Here is a 14,316-nt window from a genome sequence, read left to right as displayed (position 1 = left end):
ACATTGAGAGGTGGAGAAGGTAGAGAAAAAAGAATTATTCAAGTTTATTCTGTCCTGATTCCAAGACACTTATCCATGTTAATTAAGGACACAGGTGATCCAAAGCGATGGGTACTCCATAATTCGGGTTGGGATAAAGTTGATGCTTAAACTTAAATGTGGGTGAATGGGAAGTTTTGACAATTTGCATCAAAGTATTAAAACTTTAGCTAGGTGCTGCGGTAGATAGAGTGTCAGGTCTGGAATCAGGAAGACCAGGAAGCAAATCTGGCTTCAAAAATGTATTAGTCATATGACTTTAGGCAAGTCACTTAACCCTATTTACCTAAGTTTTCTCATCTGTAAAATGAACTGGAACCAGCTCCAGAATCTTTGCCAAGGAAACCCCAAATAATGTCTGTCACAAAGAATTAGATGAGACTAAAATGATGGCACAATAGCAAATCTAAACATCCATCCTGATTTCACTACACTCTATTCAATGCACAGATGAGTGTGGTGGCTAAAACTTTTGGAAAGGATTCTGCCTTCTTTGGATGGATAAATGGGCAGGATTTGTTTTCTTTTAAATTCTATATTTTCTATTCAGGATTCCTTAAACAGGGATTCTTAAACTTTTTTCCAATTGTGACCCCTTTTCACCCGAGAAATTTTTATCTGATCCCAGTTATGTAGGTATATAAAAATAGATACAAATCAAACATTTACTCAATAGATCATTAAATTGTGAGACCCCCACATTCAGTTATGAGACCCCATATGGGACCACAAACCACAGTGTAAGAAACTGGGCCATAGATATTGATTTTGTAATACATATTAATTTTATTTTCAGATATTTTCTTTGTGTCTTCTTAGTTCTTTTGCCATCTGCACAGGAGAAGGAATAGGGGAGAGAGTTTTTAGATTTAAAACTAAAATCCAACCTCCTTGTTTCATAGATGAATAAACTGAGGCATATGGAGATAAAGTGATTTTCACTAACTCATACAGTTAGTAATCATCAGGCAGCTTCCAGAGCCAGTTCTCTTACCAATATATGTGTTTTCTATCTGGTACTAGTATTGAAGAGAAAAGTTCATTTTTGCTTTTATGCCAGAAACCTTCAGATAAATGAATGAGCAATAAGTGTTGTTCCTCATCTAATAATCTGTTAGCTTGAGTTGAGTCTTCTCTCCACATTGTTGTCCGGCAATATCTTACCTTCCCTTTCAAGGATCCTTCTTTAAGAGTTAATGAAAGATTTGTATGGATAACGTAGAACTGGCTTTATTTCTATGTAGATTTCTCTATTCTTTTCCATTTATATTATTACTGAATGCAAAACTGTCATTTCATGATTTTACTTCATTTCTTCTAGAGATGATCATTGTTCTTTTCTTATGCCCTATTGTTTTCTGTAAGTTGAGATGAAAATGACTTGCAGTGAGAAATGAGAGTAGACTTTTTTAGGCAAACAATGAATGAAATGAAGGATCAGGAAAAGATATAAGAAATATAAATGTGATCTTGTTAATTTTTGTTGTTCATAACACTGCATTATGATCAGTTTTGTATGATTTTTATTCTCAGTTCACATTTTGGATTTCAGGTTTGCAGTAATGAAATAAAATGTGTCTGTAATAAGCACTGGATAGGTGCAGATTGTAATACTTATTTACCATACAATGATGGCTCAAAATCGGATTTATCTTTATCTGGCAATGGTAAGTACATACTCTATTCTTAGCGAATTATAGTCCTCCAACCAGGAGGATAAAAATATTGCCTTAACATTGTCAAGTAAATTATTATTTTATAGTGACTTCAGTTTGTATATAACTTAATTACACCCGACAAAACTGATAAAACCATCCTCAAATGATAATTGGTTGTCAGGGTTTATTGGATGAATAGTTCTATAAGATTAATTTTGGATAATCCTGACTCATAAAATGAGATTTTTTCAGACATTGAATAATATGAGAATGTTATTAATCTGGATCAGTCATCTCTCCTAAAATTTCTTTGTGCTATATTTTATTGGTGATCCTTGCTAAATATATATTTGTTGCCAGGAAGGGCTTTTATTGAGAGAATCAATCAATTATATTGCACTAATTAAGTGCCAACTATGTGCTGAGCATTAGAGATACAAAAAAGGTTAAAAATGAAATAGTCTATGCTCTTGAAGAGCTCACTGTATAATATAAAAATATCAATTAATGGATAATGATAAATACTGCAAAAAAAGCAATATTTTGTGACTATTTGGGGGGAAGTTTCATATGCACCTCCAAATTTTCTGACAAGAACTGTAAAGTCTGCTTTATAGCCTTCCTATTTTACCAAAGAGAAATTGTGAGGAAATGAACTTAGGACAGTGTCTGGTATGTACTAGGTATTTTATATATTGTTGCATAAATGAGATTTGAGGAGAAGATAGCTATTAAGAAAAAAAAAAAAGAAGGGGGCAGCTAGGTGGCGCAGCCTTGAATTCAGGAGGACCCGAGTTCAAATTTGGTCTGAGACACTTAACACTTCCTAGCTGTGTGACCCTGGGCAAGTCACTTAACCCCAGCCTCAGGGGAAAAAAAAAGAAAAAAAGAAATGCAGCTAAGCATTTAATGGTGGTGAATGGACCCTTTCCAGATGTGTTGGTACCTTTTAGTACATGAATACTTAACTGAAGGAAATGTTGCCTAAGGGACCAAAAGTTTTCTCCCTTCCAAATGATGAGAGAAGTCATGTACTTTCTAATCCCTCAACAGCCTCTCTCCTTCAACCAATAGACCAAAATAAATAAATGCATAAACAAACCAACAAGCAACCATTAAGTGCCTACTATGTGCCAGGCCCTGTGGGTACACCAGCAAATATTGAGCCTACTATAAGCCCTGTGGATGCAAATACAATTCTTTCTCCCTTTGGGTAAGACTCATAGTTTATGGATATGAAAATATAATCTGTTTACAACAGAATTATGGAACCTATTCTAAAATTCAATTTTAAAGGTTTATAGAATTAAATAAATTATAGAGCTCTAAGGAAGTCTGAAAGCTATTAATTATATTATAAATGTGGAAACTGAGGTTCAAAGAGAATTGCTTTATCCCAAGTCATAAAAGCTATTAAATGGTAGAACCAGGGCTAGAAACCATGTCTTTTATCCTATGTTCTTTTCCATTATAATTCTGTGATTATCTATTATGTACTGAACACTTTGCTAAGCACTCTATGATGTACCAAGCAAGTGTACTTTCTGCCCCCAAGGCACTCAGACTGTTATTGAAAAGATCTACAAGCTTGTAAGAGGCAGCAAAATAAGATTGTCTGCAAAAATAAATAGGCTAGATGACAAATGTGCTCAGATTTCAAAGAATGAGCAACAGCATACTAGGTGAAGGACTGGTTTTGTCAAGAGAGATTTAGATTCAAATCCTCCATCTGAATCAGTTTCCCCATCTGTAAAATAGGAGTAATGATACTTAAAGTATCTCTTGCTTGATTATTGTGACGCTTAAAGGAAGTAATGGGTGTGAAATGTTTTGCAAACCTTTAAGCATAACATAAATAGTGCTTATTATTACCAAAAAAAAAAAAAAAAAAAAAAAAAGGCAATGTTCTTCCTGAGCTTGATTTCAAATAGCAATTTTTGCTTGGGCAGATGCTACATTGACATTAGACACAAAGAATCTGAGTTTCTTTTCTCAGCCTCCCTCTTAGAGCCAGTCCTGTCCCACCAAGGAAGGGATTAGCTTAGATCACATCAAAGACCATATTCAATCGTCCCCTCCCAGACTGATACTTTTGTGAAAACAGGTAGATAATTTTTAGCCTTTAATTACTGAATGGACATTGCCTCAGACGAACGGGAAAGATATTAGCTTAAAAAAGACCATCTCCAAGCCATTGTCAATCATCTTGGTCTGTCTTACCACTGGATTGCCATGATTGTGGAGGGCAGAGTGAGGCTGGTGTCTTTGAACAGTCTCATCTGACTTAAATCTAGTTTATTTTCAAGTCCAAACATCATCCTTCTAAAGTTATTAGTCCTTTTGAGAATGAAGGATGACCAATAACAATAACTATCTTTTCATGGATTTCTTCCACTTGGATTGATGAAAGAAAGGTGTTTCAAAGGTTGATGCAGAGAATCAAAGATTTACAACTGAAGAACAAAGATTTACAAACATGCCCTACATGTGAGTCCTTAGTGAGTCCTTAGAACTCACTTAATCCAAACTTCATATTTCATAGATGAAGAAACCAAGATACAGAGGGATTAAGAGATTTCTCCAAAGTCACATAGGTATCAGAGAAAGGATTCAAACTCAGGTAGATTTTGGCTTATTATAATATCTTTGGTTATATGATATCCATGAGTGATTCAAAAACTCAGTTTCCTCATTTGGATTCATTCTTTCTCCTTATATAGTCATGAACTATGATGGCTAATGTACAATGCAAGATTTAGGGTCTTCTCTGTACTTGTGCATTGGGAATTATTCAGAATAACATTTGGAAGACTTCTTAGTTTAGATATTTATATTATATTGAATAACCTTCACTAATTTTTTACAGGTGTTGCCGGCACAAATATCATAATAGGGATAATTACTGGCACCATTTTGGTGCTGGCTCTCATATTAGGAATAGCTGCATGGGGTTACAAGTAAGTGACATTTCTTAGTTTTGTTAATGTTTTCTATACTTTATATAGCTTTAAGTGAAAGTAAAAATTTTAAGTTTAATACCATTACATAAGTGAATATGGCCTGTCATTCCCAACCCATTTGGAGAAATGATGTTGTTTGTTTATTTTTGTGACATGTTCTTTCTTATAAAGATTTCTGTGGAATTTTCAAAAAATCAGAGTGAATGAGAATTAATGTAAATGTTATGCCTTTGTGTCTATGAGATATATTTACCCAAACGTAGTCACTTATTTCTTTTAGGATACCAAAGATAGCTCAGTGTTCATAAACTCTAGAATTAGAAAGATCCTTCGTAGTTATCAAGTCTAGAGGTATCAAATTCATATCTAGGAGTCCATGGGAATTGTTTAACAAAATAAATGAAAATATAATACAACATAGATAATGTTAATTTGTAGTATTCTAAGTTTAATTAGTCCCGACTCTTTATTTTTATATGGAAATTCATCTTGCTTGAGTGAGAATTGGAGGGGAGAAGATCATCATCACATACAGTGTATATGTCTGTGTGTGAGGGAAGAATACAGACAAATACTAACTTTTCATTGGCAAGATTCCCATAGTGATGTTCCTAAATTGTGTCTGTATATGTGTATATCATGAATTATAAAATCCTATGACTTAAAGCCTGCTTATATAAAACTTCTAAAGAGTAGCAGAACACTACAATTATGAATAGGGTCCTCCCTGATCTAGACACATACATAACTAATTATTATTGTTGTTGTCTTTTTCCTCCTTTCATCAACGGAAAGAAATTATCGAGAACAGAGGTATGTGGTAAGAATAACCCAAATATGCTATTCAAAAAAAAAAAGGTTTAAATCCTAAAAGAGTCTTTTCATCCTAATTTCTATCTTTGAAGAGTGTACATTTTATTATCTAATGTAAAAATAACCTGGAAATTAAGATTGTTTTTAATGTTTTCATAGAATCATAGAATCATAGAATGTCAGAGCTAGAAGGAGCCATAGAGATTTCAGTTCAATTTCCCTTTTTTCCTGACTTTAAAATTTTAGTTTTGCTATAGGTAAAGTGCTTTCATCTTAAAGAGATATTGAATTTTTAAATTTTAACTTTAGTTTTGTTAGAAAGTTTCCTTTTTTAAAATAGCTATCTCACATTTTAGTGGTTAAATGATTCTATGAATTTCTCCTTTCATATTAAAACTAGTATATATTCTATTTTGTGTGACTAATAAAAGGACTTTAATAGAAACTTATTTTAAAATTTTTATATTGAAAAAAGCTCTGGAAATTGACTTGCTCTTGTATTTGCATTTTTGACATTTATCTATTTTTTCATAGTAACACTACATTTTTAGTTATATTTGTCAGCTTCCTTTTATGAAAGTCCTTCTGAAAAGAATTTTTTCCTCTTTTATTAATATCATTTTCCACTTAGAGATGATTAAATTTGCTTTGGGGACAATATTGCTCTCAAGGAAATATTCAGACACTCACAAAACTTTTTGCTGATCTCTGCTCATACTTTCAATAGAAATGAATGTTTTATGTGTAGATTACTTAAGTCTGCAGGCCAGTAATCTAATTTGGACAAGCCAAAAGCACTTTGACACATGAGAGCCTATGAGCATCCCGAGGGAAAGGTAGGCTTCATGTTTCACAATAATTTCACAGTTCACATTTTAAAGTACAAATTGACCCTGGGTATTGATAGGATTACTCTAAAAATACTTTATTGTACCAAATATAAAGTGCCAATAAAATGGGATAACTTAATTTTAAAATATTGGTATCTTTTTTTTTTTTTACATCTGTTATATTTCTGAATCTATCCTTTCCCCTCTTCTACCCCAAAAGTCACCTATTATAACAAATAGGAAAGAGAAAAGGGGAAAAGCAATTCTGCAAAATTAACTAGATGAGATGCTTCACAGTGTATATAATATTCCACCCACATAGTACCCATTTCCGCCAAGACATGAGAGATGTGCATTTTCTTGACTTTATGGAAGATTTAGTTTATGTTTCACATTTTAACCATTTGCTTGCTTAAAGATATACATAAATGCACATTATTTAACATTCTCTTAGAATTTGACCATGTCTACTCCCTTGATCCTAGCAAATTACTAAGGTAGTATTATGAATAAAGTATAACCTATGTTATTAATACCTTATCAGGTCTTAGACAAATTTTCTCTTCACCTTTTTCATTCTTTGAAATTCTCTGAACTTTTAAAAATTAAATCACTTTCATGATTTTCCTTTCTCAGTGCTTTTAAAATTAAACAAATACCAGAGAGTCTTGGAAATTATATATGGAAAATCTATAAGAAGATGCTTATTTACTGTTCATTACATACATAATATTGTTTGAATCTCAAGAAGAATGGTAGGAAGAAGATTGGAATGTATCAACCCTAATCAATGTAGTTTGTGACCCTTGTATTAATATTAAATGTGCATCATCTAATTTGAACTGCAGGACAATCCCATGAGGTAGGCAGTGCAAATATTTTTATCTCCATTTTAGAGATAAGGAAGCAGAGATTTGCCCAATGTGGCAGAACTAGGTTACTCAAACACACTCTCCTTATTCCACTCCTTATTTTCATTCCTAGTAGAAACCATCTGCCTCTCTGCACTCAGATGTCTTGCAAGTTGTGGAGAACAGGCAAGAGGCAAAGATTACTTTAACTGGTTTTGTTGTTTTCTTTTTCTTTTCATTAAAAAAAAAATGCCTGACATTTAAAAGCTGCTTCATTGACCACTGAATCCAAATAATAGACATTATTTCCAAGGAGGTTTTCTAAAGTTAGTAAAGTTAATTAGTTTAATTAGTATAGTTCATTAGTAGATTAAGTTTAAGACTAATTCTAGAACTTAAATTAAGGTTCACTTGATATCTAGGCCAATGATAGTATAAATGTTCCTAAGCAAATTCCATTTTTCCCACCATGAAAGGACATAATATAATGAATATATGTATAAAACAAAGATAATAATAACAACAATGAGTGCTAGCATTTATATAATGCTTTTTAGTATATGAAATGCTTTGCATATAACATTAAAATATACAAATAGCTGACACAAAGAAAATTCTGGAGCAAATCATTTATAGCTTCTCCATACCCCCTTACTACATTATCAAGGTAAGGAATTTATTCACTAAGAATCTTCTCTTTCTATTTTCCTGAAATTCAGCAGTCAATCGTGATATTCAGTGAGCTCTTGGGTCTGGTTCCAATTTGAGGACCCCTCTGGGCTCAACCACAGATGTGTATCATGTTTATTTCAGTACACCCTAACCTCTATCACCTCCTCCCTTCCTTGTCTGTGGCTATTGAATCTGAATGCATGCATTAATTCTAAAGTTGCAAGGAGAACTAGGATTTGGAGAAGATGGTTAAGATGCTGTTTACATCCTAAAGGGATACAGAAATGTCACTATTATTCTGAAGCAAAGCTTGTCTCCCTTACAAGATAAGATATAGATATGTGGCAGACATCCAAAAACTTGAACCACTAACAGAAGGGGGGATGGTATAGAGAGAGGGAAACAGCCTCAAAGACAAGATATTTTTATAGTCATCCAAACTGACATCTGCTTAGTTACTAAGGAAACAAGAAACAGAAATAAAACATTTAATTTTTTATTGCCTTTTAAGCTAGGTTTTCATGGGATTGATGATTTCATGAAGATTCTTGTGCTCTCTGAGGCTTGATAAGAAAAGGTAGATATATGAAATTAGGGGAAAATGGAGATGTCTTTGAGTGGGGTCCCTGTAGATATATTAAGCTGTTAGAAATGTTGGCAAGCCTGGCCTTTTTCTTGAAACTATCTGTGAGAGAATGAAGGGAGCATAAATGATACTTAGGCTTTTCTTAGTGGCAAAATGCCATCAAAATGCTAAGTTTGGTATACTAGGCAGTTTGGAGGAGAAGGGAAGCAAATACTTCTATGAATGAAACTAATAATTCCTATTGGAAACTCATTCTCAGTATCTGAAAGAATTATTCAGTTCAGTTCAGTCAGTTTTAATTAATTGATGAGTCTGCCTTGGAGCAAGGCAAGACCTAAGTGCAAGTGCTGATTCTTGCACAAGCTAGCTGTGTGGCCCTGGGAGTAACAGTTACCCTCAAGTGCCTTAGGCATTTCTGTTTCTCTCTGAGGCCATAATGTTACAAATAATTTGTAGATCTGCATTAGTGGAGTATTTCCATAGTAGAAGTATCCGTATTGATGGAATCACAGGTCTGGAACCACCAAAAAAGGTACATAAATAGAACAAAATAATACAATTATAATGTGTATCCTGAATGCCTTCAAAGGCAAGTCTGAAAGAAGGCTGAGATTTCTAAGCACCATGGACATCTCCCTCCCAATAGCCACTCAGTTGATTATGAAGGAAAAGAGCACTTTTTTGGTGGTGCACTATGAAAATAACCTGAAATACTAGTAGAAATATAGAAAAACAATTCAAATAGCTCCAGGCTATATAAAATCATAAGACCAAGTGCCTAGAAAGTAGCCTGAGAACTCATTTAGTCCACCGGGATAACTATCCATTTTATTGCTTCTGTATCTTAGAATTAGCAGCACTATGTAAATTTTCTTGTACTAAGAGGCAATACAAATATATCCACAAAGGGAAAAGCTGACCAGGGAACAAGAAAGGCCTGTATTCAATATCTGTCTCTGGTACATGCTTCCTATGGGACTCTGAGTAAATTACCTAATTTCTCAATGCTCGAGAAAACTAAGATTATATAACAGAAGTATTTAACCTGCTTTTGTGAATGGAGTTTCCTGGGAGTTCAATCCCTATCTCTATATATTTTGCAATAGGAGTTTAGGTTTGTGCTTTTGATAATAGTTTATGAATAGGGCATCAACAACATAGGTTCTTAAAGCAAACAATTTGAGATAGAAATTCATGATTTCATATAGAATCCTCTTTTTGTGTGTTTTGTTGCAAATGTGGAAATGCTTTATTTTATTGTTTTTTAATAAAAAAAATTAAAAATAATTGGCTCACAAATCTAGACCTGAAAAAGAATAAAAATGTCATTTAGTCTAGCTGTCATTTAGAAGTTGACATCAAACAAATTTTTAAAATGGGAATATTTGTTTTGTTGCTTAAATTCAGAATAAAATCTTTTTTTTTAATGGAGCCTACTAAGTTCTAGGTGAGGATTTCTTCAGGGTGCATGTTGAATTAGAAAATTATCTGTTGAATTATCTATGTTCAATTGTATTTTTATTTCTTTTGTTAAAGATTTCCCAATTATATTTTAATCTGGTTCAGGAGGCCTGTTGGTTACTTCTGATCTAGTCCAACTTTTCAATTTTATTGATACCCAGAAAAGTGAAGTAGCTCACAGAAGCAATGAATAGGAGTCCTAGGTTTTGAATTTTCCAATGTGCCTCCATTAATTCAATATATTTGGTCTATTTCAACTAGAGAGCATAGAAGGAAAAGAAGTCAGACTAATGAAACTTAGATAAGAAAGAAAAAATCCAATTAAGACCTGAATCTTTTCTTCTATCTCCATTTAATTTAAATCAGTATGCTATATAAGAAATATACTGATTAAATCATGTCTTCTTGTCCTCAGAATTCAACATAATCAGGAGCACTGTGTGCTTTTTTTTTTTTAAAGCTGTCTTTGTTGGGTGATCTCCCCACCTTTCCCTTAATCCTTTCTTAGTTTGTTTTCTACATTTATCATTTTAAAGATTTCCATAGATCTGCAACGTGACATTAGCATGTAATATTTCTCAAAACTAACATGCAAACTTAAATTCCATACAGATGATCCAAAGTACACATAAGGCCTTGGAAATTATTTCCTCTGGGGTTGGAGGTAGATCACTTGAGTTAATTTACATATCTTACATCATCTCAAGTAGACTTTAAGTCTAGTAAATAAATGTTGAGTTTTTTGACCATCTTTAAAAAACCTGGACTGTCCCAAGACACTATCAGACATTTTCCTAGGGTCTATGTGATAATTTAAATTCTTCCAAGGATGAGGAAGGACAGGGTGAGTTCATTCCAGAAAATTTGGCCTACCAGTCTGGAATTATGATGCCAGGGAAAAGTTTCCTAAGTCTTAATGTAAAGTATCATGACATGTTTTTAAATCTTTAATTTTCTTTTTCTTTCAAATCTCAAAATAAAGTCCTATAAAGGATTCCATCAGATTGTCTTCTCCAAAAAAGATTCAAATTTAAAAGAGGCTGAAAAGTACACTAATCAGTTTTTGCTTATAGAAATAATTTATAAAACATTATCAATGTAAAAAATATCACTTTATTCTTTCCTGCTTTGACAATGATCATAAAAGATCCCATAGACTACCTGATAATCTCAGTGAAAGGTCATTAAAAATTCTCACCAAAAACTTTTTAGCTGAATATTGTGGAAGTCCCATACATTGAATGAAGAAGCTTCAGCTCAGAGAATTAAAGACTGAACTTTAGGAAATAAACATGACTCAAGGAGGCTTAGGTAAATGGAAATGTTTGCTGGGCATAATGAAAGAATAAGATCTGGAACAAAGCAATTACTTTTTGTGTGGAACTAATAAGTAGAAAACTTTGGTCTTGACCACATAATTGAAAGGAAACAGAGGTTAAGGAAAGGAAATGATGAATTTTCTGAAGACCAAATGAGAATCAACTAAATGATATGATGATGAAGATGAAGATAAAAGTAAACATTGATTATTGCCCTAAGATTTGCAAAGCACTGTAATGTAATATCTCTTCTAGTCCTCACAACCATCTGGAGAGGTAGGTGCTATTATTATCCCCATTTTAGAGATGATAGAACTGAGGCAGAGAGAAGTTACAAGACTTGCTGAGGGACACACAGCTGTTCTATTTGAACACGTCTTTCTATAGGTTGAGAGAACCACTATATCACCTAGCTAGAAGAGGGTATAGAAGATTATAGAATGCCACAACTAAAAAATAAAGAAGCTGAAGCCCAGAAAGAGAGGAAACTTGAAAGTTCATGCAGCTAGCTCATGGCAGATCCAAGTCCAGTGTCCCCTATAGCACAATACATTTCATTGATTAAGCATAGGAGGAGACTCCTATACATTTTATTTGAAATTATTTGTCATAAGCATGTGAGGGATAGAAAATCCTATCCAAAAATGACTACTCAGAGATCACGCATAGAAAAGCAGAATTATTTATTAGAATCTCGAGAAGCGGACCCCATTCTGGTCTGTGAGCCAAATTCACAGCAGGAGAGAGCCACTCGCTTGAAACTGTTCACAACTTTTATACATTTCAGACAAAGAACCTCCAAAATCCCACCCTCCATAGGTTGTGATTGGTCATACAAGTCTGCCCCCACCATTTGGTCAGGGGAATGCAACCTGACAAGGTGATTTACAGCCTTTTCTTCTTTGGGCAATGGAATGCAGCCTAGGTCTTCACGTGACTGGGGCCTATAGGTCTGGTTTACCGTTAGCTAGCAATCTCTGATCAATATGTGCTTAATCTGTAAGTTCTTCACCATATCTTACTCCACCCAGGCACATCATAAAATCCAAAAAGCAAAGATCAGTTATACACCAGCCCTAGAAAATAGCAGAAATTAGATGATGATCAATTAAATTTTGGATTCAGCTCAAAAAACATTGGTATTCAGCCACCAGTCTCTATATCTATAAATTCATCACTTGAATAAACTAATTATAAAATAGGTTAGACTTTTTTTCCTTCTGAAGAAAAGCGAGAGTAAGTTCCAAATGAATAAGCAGCATCAGCCTGGGGAGACATAGAAATTGGTGTTTTATATGGGTCAGCCTTGGCATTTTCTATCAGTTACTTGACTAAGGATGAGTTGTTAGAATAACAAGGGACACTGAGGTGTGAGGAGTGGCTGGCACTCTGAAGGGGAGCTTCAGCTTTTAAAATAACTCTTTTAAACTGTAGAAGTATTAGGGAACAAAGAGAATGAAGACAACCTAAGGAGAATGTTGAAGGGAAAAACCAAGTCTAATTCATAGTGGAATAAGACTTGAAAAGACTTTTTAATGGCTAGCACACTGAGTATCTTTGTCAAATTTTTTATTGAGTCAAAAACTTTAGGAGGATTAGGATTTTAGGATCATTAGAATTGAACAAGCCTGAGATCCATCTTATTCCCTTCTTTTATAGATGAGGAAACTAATAGATAAGGAAGCAAAATGTTTTGCCCTGGATCATGCACGTAGAATTTAGCAAAAATGTAGAAAATATTTAGAACTTACATAAGAAAGACTTTAAGATAATCAGAGGTTTGGGGCAAAAATGAGAGAAATTTGAGGAAAAATGACAAATGAGATTGAACCAGATGTTCCCCATCTTCAATAGTGATTGACCAAGATGAAATGGGCTTTAGGTATCTGATGTATGAAGATTAGATGTAAGAGTAAATTTCATTGCTAGGAAAGTGGATAAGCATTTTACCTGAGACTATAATAACAATGACCAATATTCTATAATAAGCACTAATTATTCTTAGTGTAGCACCCAATTCTCTATGGAAAGTTACTTATCCTGTATAGTGAAGATGATAAACCTTTGAGGAGTTTACAGTATGGATAAACCTAAAACCTTATCTGCCCTAACCAAAAGAAGTAAATTTTGGAGTACATCAAATGTGGAAAGTCTTTCCTGATCTTGATTCTCCAGCCTCTTTCCTCTCTGAGAGTGTGCTTAGTTTGTGAAGTACTGAGCCTTAGAATATTCTCCAAAAAAGTGAAGAATGACACTCAAATACTGAAAAAAAGATGAAACTGTAACAATGGGTAAAAAGTGACTACTGATGTGGAAAAGAAAGTTATATTTTAATAAATTAGACAATTACAGTTTCATTAATAGCAAGATAATCAGATCCTTTAAAAGACAGAGTACTTTCTGGGAAATGATAATGGGAGATTGCTATTATTTAAATATTATCTTCAGTATTTATTTAAATCCAGTTCAGTGAATGTCACATTTCCTTTAGCCTATAAAGATTGTGACCAGAGCAGTCTGCAATTCTTGAATATTATAACAATTTAGGGGGCAGCTAGGTGGCGCAGTGAATAGAGCACCAGCCCTGAAATCAGGAGGACCTGAGTTCAAATCTGGTCTCAGACACTTAACACTTCCTAGCTGTGTGACCCTGGGCAAGTCACTTAACCCCAGCCTCAAAAAAAAAAAAAAAAAGAATATTATAAGAATTTGATGACTGAGTCATTTTTATTGATAACATCAGTGCTATGGCCAGTATAATCTAGAGGGGGAATTTTGACCACGGTGAAAACAAATTGTGAAATCATTGAGAGGCCATTTCCCCCACTAGCACTGATGAAGTTAGTCAACCAGTGAGGAAGGTATCAGAAATAAACAGAAAATGATTCAAAAGATTAAAAGAGGAAAGGTTTAGAAGAGAAATAGTCACACTTTATTTACATTGATAATCTCTGATAATTTTATTTACAATAGGAACATATTGAGCCATTACCAAGTTGAATCATTGTATATATTTTAAATGAGTGTTTAGAAGAAATAATTCATAAAATGTGAAATTAAGCTAAAAGTGAAAATCTAATAAGGAATACTAATTTCCTTTGTCATAACAAGGAATAAACTAGAATTC

At 33.6% G+C, this 14,316-nt stretch overlaps 1 protein-coding gene across 8 annotated transcripts in view; it reads left to right on the top strand.

Annotated features, from left to right (window-relative positions):
* ADAM22 (ADAM metallopeptidase domain 22) overlaps nt 1-14,316 on the top strand; it is a 265,301-nt gene that overhangs the window by 225,575 nt on the left and 25,410 nt on the right. For all 8 annotated transcript variants that reach the window (XM_074266617.1, XM_074266620.1, XM_074266619.1 and 5 more), the window contains exons 24-26: nt 1,592-1,706; nt 4,564-4,654; nt 5,453-5,470. In XM_074266617.1, the coding sequence (XP_074122718.1) occupies nt 1,592-1,706; nt 4,564-4,654; nt 5,453-5,470 (224 nt within the window). The remainder of the gene's footprint in view (nt 1-1,591; nt 1,707-4,563; nt 4,655-5,452; nt 5,471-14,316) is intronic.

The sequence above is a fragment of the Sminthopsis crassicaudata genome, chromosome 5 (genome assembly GCF_048593235.1).
Source record: "Sminthopsis crassicaudata isolate SCR6 chromosome 5, ASM4859323v1, whole genome shotgun sequence".
Classification (NCBI taxonomy): domain Eukaryota; kingdom Metazoa; phylum Chordata; class Mammalia; order Dasyuromorphia; family Dasyuridae; genus Sminthopsis; species Sminthopsis crassicaudata.
The sequence above is the reverse complement of the archived record's forward strand: the minus strand, read 5'-3'. Positions and strand labels throughout refer to the sequence as shown.